This window comes from Ipomoea nil, unplaced genomic scaffold (assembly GCF_001879475.1).
Source record: "Ipomoea nil cultivar Tokyo-kokei standard unplaced genomic scaffold, Asagao_1.1 scaffold2942, whole genome shotgun sequence".
Taxonomy (NCBI): domain Eukaryota; kingdom Viridiplantae; phylum Streptophyta; class Magnoliopsida; order Solanales; family Convolvulaceae; genus Ipomoea; species Ipomoea nil.
The window spans coordinates 981,066-999,682 of NW_017619370.1; the positions used below are offsets into that span (position 1 = coordinate 981,066).

At 36.1% G+C, this 18,617-nt stretch overlaps 1 protein-coding gene and 1 long non-coding RNA gene across 2 annotated transcripts; both read left to right on the plus strand.

Annotated features, from left to right (window-relative positions):
• The first annotated feature begins 205 nt into the window (after positions 1-205).
• Positions 206-1,305, plus strand: LOC109162435. The gene is made up of 2 exons (XM_019311137.1): positions 206-1,155; positions 1,290-1,305. Exons 1-2 carry the CDS (start codon positions 206-208, stop codon positions 1,303-1,305), a joined length of 966 nt encoding a protein of 321 aa, XP_019166682.1.
• Positions 1,306-4,318: 3,013 nt separating this feature from the next.
• LOC109162470 lies at positions 4,319-14,670 on the plus strand. Its single transcript, XR_002051092.1, has 3 exons — positions 4,319-4,476; positions 4,553-4,563; positions 14,660-14,670. It is a non-coding gene; the product is annotated as an uncharacterized LOC109162470 (long non-coding RNA).
• The last annotated feature ends 3,947 nt before the right edge of the window (positions 14,671-18,617 follow it).

Here is an 18,617-nt window from a genome sequence, read left to right on the forward strand (position 1 = left end):
AAAGCCGACGCCGTATGTTAATTCATTTAATTTAAAAAAACATACGACGTCGGTTTTTTAATCGACGTCGTATCATTTACTTACGACGTCTCTAAAGTCGACGTCGAAAGATAATCGACGTTAAATGGGGTATTTTAACCGACGTTAAAACCGTTTTCTGTAGTAGTGGAAATAGGACTATTGTTGAATATATTAATGAAATTAAATGCGGGCCATTGGAGATGATCTAGCTTTGGCTGCAAGTCCGGTATCTGAAGATGATTTAGTTTTTTATGTCATTACCCAATTAGGCGGGGAATACAATCCATGTTTTTCAGCCATTCGGATTCGGGAGAATCCAATCTCCTTTGCTGAATTGTCTAATATTTTGACTGCTCATGAAAGGTTGACGAGAGCAACAGATGATCAACGCCAAACCATGCTCGCGACAGCCAATATTGCTCAAAAGGGTGATCGGAGAACTAATAGCAAGACTAATAATTCTAGTCGCGACCAGAGTGGTCAATTTTCACGGCGATCTCGTGGAGGCTTTAATGGACAAAACAATCGTTTTTCTTGGAACAATTCAAACAATGGTAGGAATGCAGTGTTTTGCAGGTTCTATAACTGTCCGGGACATGAGACACGGTTTTGCCGTAGACTAGCAAGATTTTTAAAGGACAATAATGTTTGTCCCTCTCAGGCTCCCACTTCAACTTATTTTCTTGCGTCTAATGCTACTATGGCTTCTGTTCCACTACAACAACCTTGGTTGTTTGACAACGGCGCATCTCATCACGCCACATCAACTTCCTGTTCATTACAAACATTTGCTTATTACGGAGGTCCAGATAAAATACACTTGGGTGACGGTAAAAGTCTTAAAATATCACATACTGGTCATACTACTCTCCCCACACCAAAAAGAAATCTTTCATTAGCTAATGTTCTTTGTGTTCCAAAATTACGCAACAATTTGGTTTCTATATCAAAGTTGTGCAAAACTAATCGTGTCTTCGTGGAATTTTTTCCATCTTTCTTTCTTGTTAAGGATCTGCAAATGCAGGAGTCTCTAATGCGGGGGGAGAATGCCAATGACGTTTATTATGCTACCTTGTCTCGTCAGCCCCAAGTTCATGTTGCAACCGTGTCATTTGTGTCTGACTGGCATCATCGGTTAGGACACCCGTCAAATAAAATCCTGGGTGATCTCCTATGTCAAAATAATGTCTCAACTGGGTTGTCCTCTCTTTGCAATTTCTATTGTTCTTCTTGTAATATTAATAAAAGCCATAAATTACCTTTTTCAGACAATACCATGGTTAGTCATAAACCACTAGAGCTAATATATACTAATGTTTGGGGCACAAAACACCATTCTATTGATATATATATATATATATATATATATATATATATATATATATATATATATATATATATATATATATATATATATATATATATATATATATATATATATATATATATATTAACTACTTGAGTAATTTGTTGACAAAGAGAGTATTCAAATCACACAACAAATTGAAGTGAGAACTACCTCGCAATGTCCTTGTTTGACAATCAGCAGTCAACGATTAACGTTAGCGGATTTGACTACCGAATTATATCAACGATGGTAAAAAGATATTTGAAAAAATTAGATGTTTAGATTAACATGTAAAATGACCTAAGGGTATACATATATTTAATAATAATAATAATAATAATAATAATAGTTTTAAAAAATATAAAAAAATAAAAAAATATAATTAAGTCAATCATATTAACTACTTAGGGGATTTATTGACAAATATAGTATTCAAATCACACAACAAATTGAACTAGGAAACTACCTCGCAATATCATTGTTTGGCAATCAGTAGTTAGCTCTTCAATATTAGTATATATTTAATATTTTATTCCCTAATTTTTATTTGCTCTCCCTTATGTCGAGTATTTGATTTCAACCATACCTATACAATTATTTTATTAACAATTATAATCAATCTTGACTATATTATCTTGTATTTGTAAACTTAGAATTATCTATTTAAATATGCAAATTCAACATTCAATTATCTATGCATGAACAATTCCAATATAATCTTGACTTGATATACTTTAAAGTACTTATTTTAAAAAATATTGGGCATTATCCTAATCGCGCAATGCGCCTAAGAAAAACTAGTTAGTCAGATAATAGTTGTAATTCAACCACTAACGTAGTTTATAAAGAGGACTGTAATAATTTGTAATTTAAAAATGTTTCAAAGCACCAACTAAATGTACATTTGACATATGACACATGTGCATTCAAAGCACCAATTGTAGAATATATGTGCTTGAATTTGACATCCACAGTAACCATAAGCTGAATTTGCATTACATAGATGTAGGATTTCCTAGAATGTAAAATTAGTGCTAAATTCTATAAAATAAGCATGGATGTTAACAGATTAAGTATTGATGAGGACGGTTTTCACACATCCATCAAGTATCAAATCACAGTATAGAGTTTAGATATCGTTCCACTGGAGATGGCTCTTGTAATGTTAGGAATTGATGCAAAGTGGAGTTAAGCACAAGCTAGAACAATTCTTTTAGAAGCTAGACCTATCGATAAGGAGATGGTTTGATACGAACAAGCTAATAACAAATAGAACAAGTAAAACAAATGACCGGGATTTGGTTGATTCAAGCTAAGATCCCAAATATTGTACTAAGGATTGGGGAATTAAAACAAGGCATAGGGTAAGTGAGATGCACAAAAGTGTCCAAATACCACTCTCGTAGCTATTTGGACTTGCAACCTCACCTTAAACTCCACTCTCGTGGAAATTCAACTCAAGGTTGCCCAAGCAAGAACACAAAGCATAAACTCTCCTTAATACCCAAAATACTCTCGTATTGGGCAATAAGTGTGTGAATGTGTGGCTAGTGTACAAGCTCTACTCTCGTAGCAACAAACACACTCCAAATCAAGCATATAATTTAGATCCAACAATTATACACAAATTCACAACAAACCCAAATCACACAACTAACCCTAGAGCACCCAAATAATCCCCTTTATGCAATACAACTCTAATAGGCATCAATAGCAAGAAATCAAACCAAATCCAAGTCTTAAAACACTTAGCTACTCATAATCTAACATTAGATACAAAATATTAAAGGAGTAATTGAAAGCATAGATGAAAAGTAAAGATAAGAGATAATAAGAAAACTTCTCTATTGAAGCTTTGAAATTCAAGATTTGCAATGTTCTTGAGCTTGGAAATGGAAAGGAGCCCCAAATCTACACTAATCTAAGCTATTCTAAAGTTAACCCTAGCTATGGAGTGAAAGAGAAATGAAAAAGTAATGATAGATATGTTTTGGGGTGGAAGAATTCTCTTAAAAGAGTCAAAACGCGCTGCAAAAAGTTGCAGAGGGCTGGCCACGGGTGTGGCCACGCCCTTGGCCACACCTGTGGCCAGAAATGCAGGGCACACTGCACTAGTACAGAAACAGTCATTCGCGTCCAAAGTAAAGCGTCATTCGCGTCCAAAGTAGCTGGGACGCAGATGGCGGGGACGCGAATTGTATATACAATTCGCGTCCAAAGCTACTTTGGACGCGAAAAATGAAAAATCGCGTCCAAAGTTCGTGAACTTTGGACGCGTATAGTGTTTATTTATTTAAAGAAAAATAATATATGCGTCCAAAGTTCCTGAACTTTGGACGCGTATAGTAAACAATTTAAAAAAAAAAAAAATTTATAAAACTACCAATATTTTCCTGTACATCCCAGCATAACTACCAAATAATATATTTCAACATTAATCAATTTAAGATATATACTACACACCAATTCTATCAACATTTGTTTAACCTGCAAAAATTATAGATAATACAAAGGATTTAGATATACATAATTAACTAAAGATTTCCTCATTTTTGGCTTCCATAGCCATTTACAGTGACAAACTTTTCTTATATGAAGAAGAAAACAGACCAAGAATGAATTAAGTCAGAAACAAGGCCAGAAAATTGTCATAGTAGGGTCATCCAACAACATATACTCCATCTATAAGGAATGCAAATAGCAAGAAACAATCCATCAATTATCTGACCAGGTGTTTTGGAGCATACTATGTCCAAATGGGTGAAGTGCTCAATTCGTGTGTTTGCAAACAACCTATACAACAAAAATGGTTATGGTCACTTGGCCAGTTGCAGCAAAGAAACCAAAGACAATGGATAAGGGAAACCCTTGATTTAAGGTGGGGTTTTATAAAATTTAGTCCTTACTTCTCATATGCAGTTTGGACTCTAGCATTCTGTATCTCTGTATGTTCATTTACTCTTTCTGTTGCACAACCTTCATTTATATCCACAAACCCATGGAGAAACATGTTCCTTTCCAACATTCTTTTGACTAAAGCACAGACAACTTTTATATTGTTGGCTTTTGCATCTGCAACAAGGTTTCGCAACCTCTTCAATTCTCCTGTAAAGGAGTTAATTAGTATGCACCATCACATCAATGACCATATAACATTTCAACAACAGGAATCACTTTTAAAAGAGAAATTGATAGTTTAAAAGAGAAATTGCAACCAATGAAAGTGCCAAAACAGAGACCTTGATATTAAGTTCATCTCTTTCAGCTAGCATCTGCAACAAATGCTGATTCTGCATGGATGGTAAAAGGTTAAATCAGGAAAAAATATGTTTAAGCTTAAGCCTTCACACAGTAGAAAATAAAATGAAATAGAGATGGTTGGTCTTACTTTGAGAGTACTTCCTGTGTAATGATCAACTGCAATGACCATTCAATAGAATATTCAAGTGAAATGCCATCCCATCCATCTAACTTAGATGTATCCAAGCAATATTAATTTTTAAATTTTACAAGCAATTGGTAAAATCATCAACAAAGCTTTTAGTATTGGACATACTTGGGACCTGCTGCCATTGTAGCATAGTTCCCTATTTGCTCCCTGCACAAGAAAATTTATATTATACACCCTTGAAGATAAAACTTGAGGATAATTATACATTTGAGGAAATATATACTGAAAATGTTTTCCTAATGAAGGATAGTTAAAGAGAATGAAAGAATAATTACTTGTAACATGGAGGATACTGAAAATTTATATTTTACTCTCTCTTTTCCATCAAACTTGCCCTATGGATCCAAGCCAAGCTAAAGACACTCCCAACTCCGAGTGTGTGCTATACTTGGAGCCTATAAAGACTCCACCATTCATGGCACAAAACCCGAATGGGCCCCTAAGGCTAGAAGCTACCCCAAGAATCTCTTCTAGAGAGCTTTTTGCCCCAGGAGGCAAGACATGCACATATTAGAGCCGGGAGCTCTCTAAACTAGCTCAAGCAAATCTTTACTGAGTTTAAAACACTCAGAAATGAAAGATGAAGGACCAGCAAGAATGTCCAAACAAGCAATTCCTCTAAAATCACTAACAGGAATAATTCTCTTCTCAACCACACGAAGCTTTAGATTTGAGAGGTTCTCTTCTCTTGAGAGCTTAGCTATTTGAGCATTTTTAGCTCTATTCTCCCTGTAATAAAGAAAGGAAAATATGGAGACTGCTCCAATGTCTATAGCAAGACCTTGTGCGATCTCTGGAACTTCAGCAGCTCTTGATGAATTTGCCAGTGCTCCAATCAGCTGTGATGTGGCTATGAATCCCCCAAGAGAACTACTTCCAATAAAAGCAATATAGAAGAACATACGGAGGGATTGAAAAGGAATATACACAACAAATTTTAAAATAAATAAACAACCATAACAAATAACAAAAAATAATTAAATTAATTACTATTTTTGAAAAAAAATAACAAATAAAAAAACATTTAAAAACGACGTACCTACCTGCGATGCGGTCGGCGTCCGAAGCTTGGAGACTGGAGGCGCGGTCGGCGTGCGTAGCTTGGAGCAGCAGCGGCGGCGAGCTTGGGCGGCAGCGGAGGGGAAGCGGTCTGAAGCAGCGACAGTGAGTGCGATCGGAGCTATGGACGATGAAGAAGCTTGGGCGGCAGTGTTCGGCGATGGACTGGACTGGCCGGACGACGGCGATGGACGGCGTGCGGTGGAGGATGGAGAGCTACGATCTGATCTGCTATGGAAGGTGGTGCGTCGATCTGATCTGATGGTAGGGTTGTGGGGGATAAAATTAATAAAGCGCGTCCAAAGTTAGCCACTTTGGACTCGGTTGAGTAAAGGGATTCTATTATTCGAGTCCAAAGTGGCCAGCTTTGGACGCGAATAATAGAACGCTTTTAATATCCGCGTCCAAAGTACATAGCTTTGGACGCCTTTAAAATTAAAAAAAAAATTTATTTATACAGTGGCATTTTAATTACAAAAATGCCACCGCGTTACACTTTTGGCGTCCAAAGTTCTAATTTTGGATGCGAATTAATCAATTTTATAGATGTTTTTTGTACTAGTGCTGCCCAGTGGCCACGGGTGTGGCCACGGCCGTGGCCAGACCCGTGGCCACAGGCAGTGTGCACTGCCAGTGCACTAAGGTCGTCTTCTAGGCCAGTCTTTACCCTCAAAACCTTTGAATTAGCATTTGTGGTCTCTATCAAAGTTGTAGCTCTTCAAGTTAGCTTTCCAATGATATAAACTTCACTTGTTTTGGACATTCCTACGCAGAGATATGATCAAAATACCGAGCAGTGGACGATTTGTGCGGGAATTTCAACTTCTTGCTCTTTTGCTCCACTTTTGCCTTTGTTTGTCCAAATGACCAAGACCAATAAACACACCATAATTTGGCTCACTAAAAGGTGTTTCTCCATCTTCATAGCTTTTCATTGACTCCCATTGACTCTACAAGTATCCAAAATGCCCCAAAAATCACTCAATTCATCTAAATCATCAAGAATTACACATAAACACACAAATGAATCAAATGAGGATACTTTGGGCAAAAATATAACAAATAACAATGAATATAAGCTTAAATGTAAGATGAAATTATAATCTTTTAGACTCTTATCAACCCCCCCACACTTAAACCTTTGCTTGTCCTCAAGCAAAAACAAGGACTAAACCACCAATATAGCACTGAAGTTGATCATACTCCCACTTTGCACAACTTAACAAACCACAATCCAACTCGACACAACACAACTTGTTTCAAGAATCATCTTAGCATTCCACACAAGTTCCATTCTCTAGCCAATAACCAAGCACCAAAATTATTATAGAACGTGAGGATCAAGTGTGCACAAATACTAAGTTGAGATTATGCAAAACTTGGCTTTGAATGAGATTCCATAGGCTTGCCCTTCATACTCTCACTAGTTCAACTCTAAGCTAGATTGCATGCCAAGATCAAGTAGGACTTTTATTAGGCTCGTAATGAGGCCAAGGGTGAATGGTTGACAAAGAAGGGGTAAGGAAATCAAATAAAAGAGAGAACTTCGGAGTTATTCACAATTGAGATTGGAGAGATATGGCATCAAAGAACTAAGGAGCAACTAACAACTAAACACAAGGTAACACTATAAAGTAGTGGAGGTTGAGAACAATTTTCAAAGCAAACTATCAAACTTTTATTGAACTTCTTCTTTTTTATTTCTTCATCTATTTTCAACATTTTCGTGACTTTTTTTTTTTCAATTTTCTCATCATTTTTTTCTCTTTTTTTTTTTTTTTTTTCAAATCAACAAAGAAATTTTTTCAATAAATCTAGACCATCACACTTAGATAACATTATAGAGAGTGTTGCTAACAAAACAAGCTCCAAAAAGAAAAAGAATCACTTCCAACAAAAAGAACAAGTGCACTATTCTCTCAAGGGTGGAGGGAAATATTTTGGCTAATGTTTAAGGGTTAAATGACAACGGTTAACACAAGAAGAACAAACACAAAGGGGATTAGGTGCTTAGCACTTATTGAACAAATAGAAAAGGCTCAACGGGGACAACTAGGGGTAAACATATGTGTACAAGGGTAGGCTTAAAGGCTTGGGCTAAACAAAAATGGCCTAAATCATTTCAAAACATGCAAATCTTAGATTTCACTTAGAGAGTAATGAGGCAAGTTCCAGCAAAACAACCATTACCGGAATCTCACATAAGCCTTCACTAGCAATGCACAACACACAAGATCAAGAATTTATTCAATTATTAGGTGGTTAACAAAATCATTGGCAAGGGAATAGATCAATCATGTGTTACACCTTGACTCATCAATCACAAGTTGCATTGTAACAAGTTCCACCAAGCAAACCACAAACCAACAAAGGGGAGTAATCACAAATTCAAGTATATAAAGGCAATTTATTCAACACAAAGCACAATGAGTCATCCAAGCAAGGTTTCAAAAAGTTTATATTTTTTTAGAAAACACCCAAATTATCCCCTCCCCCACACTTAAAGCTACATCGTCCTCGATGTGAAAGAAAATAAAGCACGAGGGGAGAAAATGGTGGCACAATAAGCACAATGAGCACAATATCTACTATCTACATTAAGTAAAGCACTAAACACATTTAAAGAAAGTAGAGAAGGTAGATGAGACTCCCTTAATGAATCTTCTTGTGCCAAAGAATCATTATGAAGCCTTCTTGGAATTGAGCATACTCCTTAGTGTCACTCCTAGAGTCAAAGGAATATACACATTGTTGAGTTTGTCTCATATATGGATTAGGAATAAGTGTTTGTCTCATACTAGGAGTAGGAGTGAAACGGGTAGACCTATTGTATAGGGATTAGATGCCTATAAATATATTGGTTATATCCCTAAGGGGTTGTGTCACCACTATCACCATCACAAATAATAAGAGTATTGTTTCACTCCCGTGGATGTAGGCACTTTGCCGAACCACGTAAATCTTGCCTTCTTTACCTTTTCTGCCATTATTATTATTTTTATTGTTCTTGTTTAATCTCAACAAATTGGTATCAGATCACTGTTGAGATGGCTAGTTCAAGTACAAAATTCGAGATATCAAAGTTTGATGGTATAGGGAATTTTGGGTTATGGCGGTCTAGGGTAAAGGACTTGTTGGCATATCAGGGCCTTCTGAAAACCTTGAAGGCAGAAAAGCCAGCAAATCTGGAAGAGGCTGATTTGGGGGAGTTGAAGAAGCAAGAAGCTACGGACGTGGTACATGCTGATGACTCTTATTATAGTGAAGGTGATGTTCTTGCAGTTACAAGGAACAAGTTCGAACATTGTTTGAACTTGTTGGGTGTTTCTAGATGCTAGATGAGAAAGTGGTGAGGGGCGCTGTAGTGTTGGGCAGCGCGGATACCAGGAGGGGTCATGAACCTGGTATCAATATGGGTCAATATTGGCTCGGTATAGGCCGAATTTGAGATGAGTCATGGCTGGTACGGGTTGGGCTTGTCATGAGACATGGACCTGGTATGGGCCGGGGCTTGGCATGAGTCACGGCTGGTATGGGAGGACTTCTCGGGACAACGAAGAAGTTCGTGAACATGCACTGGGAAACGTTTGATGCTGCGTTGTGCGTGTTGCTGGCCAGTGGTAATTGCTGGTTAGTGGAGCATTGGGCAAGACACACGGGTTTAGTGTGACTTTGCAGGGGCGCTGTTGTGTTGGGGCAGCGTGGATACCAGGAGGGGACATGGACCTGGTATGGGCCGGATGCAGGAAGTCAGCTGAACGGGGCAGTTAGCATGAGTCGCGGCGGTATAACAGGTCGACGGCTGAGGGGCGAATGGCTTGAAACAAAGCGGTTCGTGTACATGCACTGGGTAACGTTTGATGCTGCGTATGCATGTGGCTGGCTAGTTGGGATGAGCATGGTTGTTCCTACCCATGTGTATATGTGAGATAAGTTTTTTTCTCCTAAGGGGCATAATTGTGAAGGTGGAGATGTTGAGATAAGTCTTTTCTCCTAAGGGACATTTTTGCTAAGGTGGAGATTTGTTGAGTTATCTTTTTCTCCTAAAGGACATATTTGCGAAGGTGGAGATAGTCTTTTCTCCTAAAGGGCATATATGTGAAGGTGGAGATGGTGAGATAAGTCTTTTCTCCTAAAGAGCATATTCGTCAAGGTGGAGATTTGTTGAGTTATCTTTTCTCCTAAAGAACATATTCGCCAAGGTGGAGATTGTTGAGTTTGTCTCATATATGGATTAGGAATAAGTGTTTGTCTCATACTAGGAGTAAGAGTGAAACGGGTAGACCTATTGTATAGGGATTAGATGCCTATAAATATATTGGTTATATCTCTAAGGGATTGTGTCACCACTATCACCATCACAAATAATAAGAGTATTGTTTCACTCCCGTGGATGTAGGCACTTTGCCGAACCACGTAAATCTTGCCTTCTTTACCTTTTCTGCCATTATTATTATTTTTATTGTTCTTGTTAATCTCAACACACATGAAAGCACAAGAGAAAACATAATATATCAACATTCAAAATATAAAGAAAAAAAATAAAATAAAATTCAATAAAGTAAAAGATAACATGGCTAGCTCGACTCAACCTCTCAAGTGTTCAACCATCAATGGATTGGAGGAGAAAAATTCTCATCTTTCTATAAACCTTTTCTTCTAGGTATTTCTTCAAGTGGTGGCCATCAATAAATTCCCTTAAGCTCATCTTCACCACGTGAAAGTTTAAGACACTCAGCTCGTCCAAATCAAACTCCAAGAATATCCCTTCCTCAAATCCATTTTTGATCCATAAATCAAATGAGGTCTTCTTCTTAAAGATTGGGTCTTGATAATACTCAAGAGCTTGATCATTTCCTTGGTCTCCACTTCTTTTCTCTTCTTGACTTTCCTTTTCATTTGCAAATAAGGAGAGTCTTGGATCTTTCTCATGCACCAATAAGAAGTGAGAATCCTTTGATTCAAATATAGGCCAATGCGGGCCTCCACTTTTAAGAACATCAACTCCTCCCGGTTCCGACACTCTTCTAAAGCCTTCACTAATGAGAGTATCATCCATGGGAGAGCATTCATCAAATTCATCTTGCATGTTATCAACTTCACTCTCATTAACTTCTTGTTCTTCTTCAAACGGGTCATATTGCAAAGGTTCCTTGGCACCATTATCTTCAATCTCAATTTGAGTCTCAATCTTGTCATCTTCTTCATTCAAATGATTGGATTCAAGACACTCCTTAAGCACTTCATTTTCAAGATTTTTCCTTACATTCTCATCGCCATCAACCTCATTCCATTCATTAGATAAGGGAAACTCTTGTTGAACCTCTTCGTTGGACAATGAATCTTGAATCGGCTCTTGAGTTGCCCAACTTTGTACTTGAGCCATCATGTTTTCCGATTGAGTTTGTAACTCATCCACTCGTGAAGACGTTTCCATTATCAAACTCATCAACTTGGATATCATCTCGGGCTCTTGATCAAGGGATTGAAATCCTTGTTGAGGCTCTTGGTAAGAGGGCTCTTGAAATTGGCACAAATGTTGGTAGTTAGGAGCCAATATATAGCAACTTTCGGCATCATGTGCTCCTCCACAAATGGTACACCATAAAGGTTGTGGCATTGTAAATGATGGTGTGCCTCCTTGAAAAGGTTCTTGACTCATGTAGGCAAGATTGAGATGTGGTTCTTGTTGTTCAATTCCTCCATATGTTTGGCTCATATTCCAATTCAATTCATATCCATGGGGAGAAATTTGGAATGGTGGTAAGGATCCTTGAAACTCATACCCATACATATTTGAGCAATTAGCACTTGAGCACATAAGGCAAATAAAAAGAAAATAAAAATATAGAAAAAATGGTCTAGTCTCCTAGAATAGTCATTCACCAATGTTAACTAACACAAAACAATCAAAACCAAGCCATCCTCGGCAACGACGCCAAATTTGATGAGGACAGTTTTCACACATCCATCAAGTATCAAATCACAGTATAGAGTTTAGATATTGTTCCACTGGAGATGGCTCTTATAATGTTAGGAATTGATGCAAAGTGGAGTTAAGACCAAGCTAGAACAATTCTTTTAGAAGCTAGACCTATCGATAAGGAGATGGTTTGATACGAACAAGCTAATAACAAATAGAACAAGTAAAAAAAAGGACCGGGATTTGGTTGATTCAAGCTAAGATGCCAAATATTGTACTAAGGATTGGGGAATTAAAACAAAGCATAGGGTAAGTGAGATGCACAAAAGTGTCCAAATACCACTCTCGTAGCTATTTGGACTTGCAACCTCACCTTAAACTCCACTCTCGTGGCAATTCAACTCAAGGTTGCCCAAGCAAGAACACAAGTCATAAACTCTCCTTAATACCCAAAATACTCTCGTATTGGGCAATAAGTGTGTGAATGTGTGGCTAGTGTACAAGCTCTACTCTCGTAGCAACAAACACACTCCAAATCAAGCATATAATTTAGATCCAACAATTATACACAAATTCACAACAAACCCAAATCACACAACTAACCCTAGAGCACCCAAATAATCCCCTTTATGCAATACAACTCTAATAGGAATCAATAGCAAGAAATCAAACCAAATCCAAGTCCTAAAACACTTAGCTACTCATAATCTAACAATAGATACAAAATATTAAAGATGTAATTGAAAGCATAGATGAAAAGTAAAGAGAAGAGATAATAAGAAAACTTCTCTATTGAAGCTTTGAAATCCAAGATTTGCAATGTTCTTGAGCTTGGAAATGGAAAGGAGACACAAATCTACACTAATCTAAGCTATTCTAAAGTTAACCCTAGCTATGGAGTGAAAGAGAAATGAAAAAGTAATGAAAGATTTGTTTTGGGGTGGAAGAATCCTCTTAAAAGGAGTCAAAACGCGCTGCAAAAAGTTGCAGAGGGCTGGCCACGGGTGTGGCCACGCCCTTGGCCACACCTGTGGCCAGAAATGCAGGGCCCACTGCCCAGAGGCCACGGGTGTGGCCACGGCCAGTGTGCACTACCAGTGCACTAAGGTCGTCTTCTAGGCCAGTTTTCACCCTCAAAAACTTTGAATTATCATTTGTTGTCTTCATCAAAGTTGTAGCTCTTCAAGTTAGCTTTCCAATGATATAAAATTTACTTGGTTTGGACATTCCTACGCAGAGATATGATCAAAAAATCGAGCAGTGGACGATTTGTGCGGGAATTTCAACTTCTTGCTCTTTTGCTCCGCTTTTGCCTATGTTTGTCCAAATGACCAAGACCAATAAACACACCATAATTTGGCTCACTAAAAGGTGTTTCTCCATCTTCATAGCTTTTCATTGACTCCCATTGACTCTACAAGCATCCAAAATGCCCCAAAAATCACTCAATTCATCTAAATCATCAAGAATTACACATAAACACACAAATGAATCAAATGAGGATACTTTGGGCAAAAATATAACAAATAACAAGGAAAATAAGCTTAAATGTAAGGTGAAATTATAATCTTTTAGACTCTTATCAAGTATGAAAGTTACCTTAAATGACAGATTGAAGCTAGAAATTGAATGAAACTTCTATGAAATCGAAGTTTGAAATAGAGATTAAACAAAATCATTTAACCTAATCCATCCATTCATACGTAGAAGCAATTGAGAAATAGTATGCAAGCTGTATTTGAGATGTAGTAGACTAAGTAGTATGCGAGTTAAAATGGTTGAGATTCGAAGTGAGGAGATGGAAATCGCAGAGAAGAAGCAGTGAATTAAAGCTTCTGGAAATGGATGGATGGATTGAAGACAAATTTGGGGGTCTTTGGTTGACCATTCCATTTATATTGTTGTTGTTGTTGTTGTTGTCGTCGTCGTCGTCGTTGTCGTTGTTGTTGTTGTTATTGTTGTCTTCGTCATTGTTGTCGTTGTTGTTGTCGTCGTCGTTGTTGTTGTTTTTGTTGTTATTATTATTATTATTATTATTATTATTGTGGTCTATTAGTATTCATGTTATTATTATTGTTATTATTGTTATATTATTATTATTATTATTATTATTATTATTATTATTATTATTATTATTATTATTATTATTATGGTTTTTTGTTGGTCCCGGTAGGGTCAGGTCGAAAGAGAGTCTAGAGGGGGGTGGGGTGAATAGAGTCTAATTGATTTTTCAGATTGACTCCTTTCGAAGTTATGCACAACGGAAATTGTATATTTGGTTTTAAGATGAACTTTGCACAGTTTCGTTATAAAAGCTTATGGTTTGGTTAGTATTAACAAAGCCCACTCCACTCTCCTTTCACAAATTGTGAAAGGGTTTGCACTATCACTCCTAGTACAACTCAAGCTAGCTTCCTTGACCACTAAGTCGGACAACTACTTGGAAGGTTTTTCAACTCCTTGAAGTCTTGACGTCTTAAGGATTGAAGTATGAAATCTGGATGAGCTTCTTTGAAATACTTCACAACCACACGCTGGTTTTGAAAAGCTTTTAGATGAACTTGTTTGAAGAGCTTTTCTAGAATAGCCATATGATAGAAGAGTTTTGATAGGTTCAAACTCTTTTGATATTATCTAATTAAAGAAATTAGATAATATCAATATTATCCAAAATATATTCAAATATATTAGTATTAAAAATAATCAATATTTATCAAAATTTCAGTATCAACAAATGCCTCCTCGAGACTTGCTTGTACACCACTTGAGAGCATATACCACTCAAAGGTATGTAGTGCAAGGAAGTCTCGACACTACAACTTAAAGATATAAGGCTGTTTCAACTCGTGCTAAGGAGTATCTTGAAAGATATGATGCCCTTTTTACTCGTGTCAAGGAGTATCTTGAAAGATATGATGTTGTTTTTACTCGTGCCAAGGAGATTTAATGTAAGGGATATGAGGCCGTTCCTTCTGGGAAATGAGGCTGTTTTAACTCGTGCCAAGGTGTATCATTTATCTTTCTCCATTTCAAATTTCATACCCATATTGATTGAAAGTGCCTATGAAGAGATGAGAGGTAGACCTTTCCCATTGGGCGTGCCAATTTGTGAACAAAGAAAATTGAATTATATATATTTGAATTTAAAATTCTAGTTACATGTCAAGTATCCCTAGGGCTGTCCCGGGGCATCTTTGCACAGGGCCCCAAAAATTTTAAAAAAATAATATTATAGATAGTATATTTAGACTTCAAAGTAGGCTAGAACTCTAGAATAGGTTTTTTTCCTTCTGCCTTTATGAGTTAGAAGATCATGTGGCTTGATTTAACCATCGCTCAGCACTACAGTTTCAAAGAATTCAAGATAACAAGATTATTCTGTAGTTGAATCAACTGAATGTTTGATCATTGATCAACAATTCAACATCAACAATAGGAATTTGAGATAATTCAGTCGTGGGATAATTCGAGATTCTTCAATTTTTTTATCACACAAATTCTCAAGTTCTTCAATTCTCTTAACAGGTAATTAAAATTACGAATTATTTCACAATTATATTATTGTTTATTGTTTTATTTATGTGACTTTATAATTTTGATTTTAGAGTAATATATTCAAGACTTTGTTTCTTGATTAATTATTTATTCATAGAGTTTCTATATAAATTCTTTTTTTTCTTAGGATTTTATAATTATGTCTTCTAGAAAATATTCATCTGGATTTGAGAAGTGTAAAAAAGAAGAAGATGAATTGAGCAACTAACTCAATCTCAAAAGGAAGCTCTCGAAAAATTCATTACAAAATAAACTCAAATAGATGAGCAAAAATATGATGCAAAGGAAAAATCGTTAGGTGATAATCTTCATATAGAAGATCAAAATGATTGTGAGATTGAAAATAATTTAAATGATAGTGTGCCCAACGATGATAAGTATCAATCTGACAATGAAAATAATAAGAATGCTGGTAGTTGATTAAATAATGATGTTGGTCACAATGATAAACTAAATGATTTGCTTTTACTTGACATATACAATCCAAGAAATTGTGAAGCCTTGATTTTAAATTAATAGATATTCTTATGAAAGATGGTCCTAAAAGAGATTTATTAATAATTGAGTATCTTTCTAAATATAACTTGGCATTTCATAGAACAAGTGAGAATTTATATTTTGAATATTTGATGCAACTTTTTGAACAACTATTATTTATATATAGACAGTAGTTGAAAAAGGGGTCCAAAATAAAATATTGCACAGGATCCCAATTTTTATTGGAACGACCCTATATCAATGCGGTGTGGATACAAGTGTCTGGATGATCTTCCAATTCTCCAATTGGATGCCTTGAACACTCCACCACTGAAGGGCCTCCGAAATTCAAGTTGCTTGATCTTCAAAGAAGGGCTTGTATATATAGCTTGTTCTTCATTGAATGACCTTCGGGTTCAAATGGCTTAATCTTCAATGGTGGTTTGGTTTGGATGAACAGGCATGATCATCATGGAGGATGTGCTTTTACTCTCAGGATCACATATTTATCGTGATCTCTGAATAATATTTTTAGAATGTTTACATGATTATTCCCAGAGTGTGTGATTATATAGAAATGAGAGCTTTTATTTATAGATGTATAATAGAAGATTTTTGATAGGTTCAAACTCTTTTAATATTATCGAATATATATATATATATATATATATATATATATATATAGAGAGAGAGAGAGAGAGAGAGTAAAAGACATTTTTGGTCCTAAACTTATAGTGGCACAGACAATTTTAGTCCTTTATAAAAAAATCAGACAATTTGTGGACACTCTTATTGTGACGAGGACAATTTTGGTCCTCCGTCACTCTTCCCGTTAAATGCTCAGTTTGAGAGGGGTATTTGTGTCTTTTCAGCATACATCCTTCTCAAAACAGTAAGATTAAAGTTGATTGATGAAAGAAACGAGCTTGCGGGATTAAACAATGGGTCCTCAGGACTGATCGTGTTTGTATTCCCAGAATCTGTTCTTCTTGTGATTCCCGAAAAATGGATGCAGCAATATCATCCCCGCAGGCTTCGCCGTCGGCAGCTCTCACCATCATGTTGTGTGCAATAGTGGTGTTGGCGCTGTCGCCGGCGAAGAAAACCTAGACGAAATCCGCGGGGTTTTTCAGCCACGGTTATGTCTGCAAATTGGCATGTGTTTCCGACATTCTATTACTGATCTACATTCATTTCTTTTCTTCCCGGGTATGTCTTCTTGTTCTGTGTCTAATGCATATCTTTTTGGAGCTTCAGTTGATTTTATTTTTCACGTAATCCTCTTTAATTGTGTGTTTCTGTGATGCCCATTTGTCTTTTATATATATATATATATATATATATATATATATATATATATATATATTTGAAGATTCTGTCTGTTTATTATTGTTATTAATTGAATGCAATGAGTTGAGTGGTTGGTTTCAGTTGATGATCTTTAAAAAAGATATAATAATACCTTAAATGGATGTCATTTAGGTGGTAATTGTGATTCTGTTCTTAAGGGTTTTATAAGTGTTTTGCTGGTTTTCTTCATAGATGGTCATGGTGCATTTAAAAATTGGGTAAAGATGTATACATGATGCATTTAATAATTGGGTAAAGATGTATATATGATGCATTTAAAAATTAGGTAAAGATGTATAATGGCAATGGCGGGGGCGGGGTGGGGTGGGGGGGGGGGGGTGGATGGGTGAAGAAAGAAGATTTTTACTCTAGAGCTGGCAGGGTTCAAGCAAATTATATTAATTGTAAGAGGAATGGCTTTTGAGATGCATAATTTTCCGAATTTGGTCTAATTTCTAATGTGTGTTTGCAGGTTATACAATACTTTGCATTCGTACTAAAAGCCAATCAACCATTGTGAGTTCTACTATGACGTGCTGGATGATTCAAAATAAATTATTGCAGATTTGTGGAGATATGCCAACATGAGTATCTGCTCCTCTGTCAAATCTTGTGTAAAAAGTATAGTCTGCTTAAGAGGGTGTATCGAGAGACAGATGAACAGCCAATTCTGTGAGACTGCTTGCACTTCATGCTGTTTCCGTATCTCTGTATGGCATCCAAAGTTTAACTATGCAACTATTTCTTCATCGAAGTCCTGCTGCAGTGCACCTGCAATCAGCTTTCATGGAGCTTGTCTTAAACGGTGTAGTTTTTTACGACACTCTAGAAGGCTGCAAGAAGCAAATAACATGAAATGACGCAAATACCCCCATCTTAAACGGCCATCTAACATGAATTCAGACGGAGGACCAAAATTGTCCTCGTCACAATAAGAGTGTCCACAAATTGTCTGATTTTTTTATAAAGGACTAAAATTGTTCGTGCCACTATAAGTCTAGGACCAAAAATGTCTTTTACTATATATATATATATATATATATATATATATATATATATATATATATATATATATATATATAATAGTAAAATCCCCCTATTGCATTTTCCCGTCCAAACTTTGGTAGTAAAACTTATTTGGTAACCAAATGTAAAATAAAAATTAATTAAAATCTATTAATTGATAATAGTGTTTCCATATTCACGTATTAACCTAATTGGTAAATATATTAATTGATAATATTTTTTCCTTATATTCATTTATTCATTCATTTATATTGAGTAGTTTTTTTTTTTTTTTAAAGGAAAGGTGGAATTCTTATTAAATCAAAACGATCAATACACGAGGGAATAGTAGAAATCCAACTAGAAAGACCAGTTTGTGAATGAGCAGTTCGTGTTAGCACATGAACACACTTATTCTCTGATCTAGG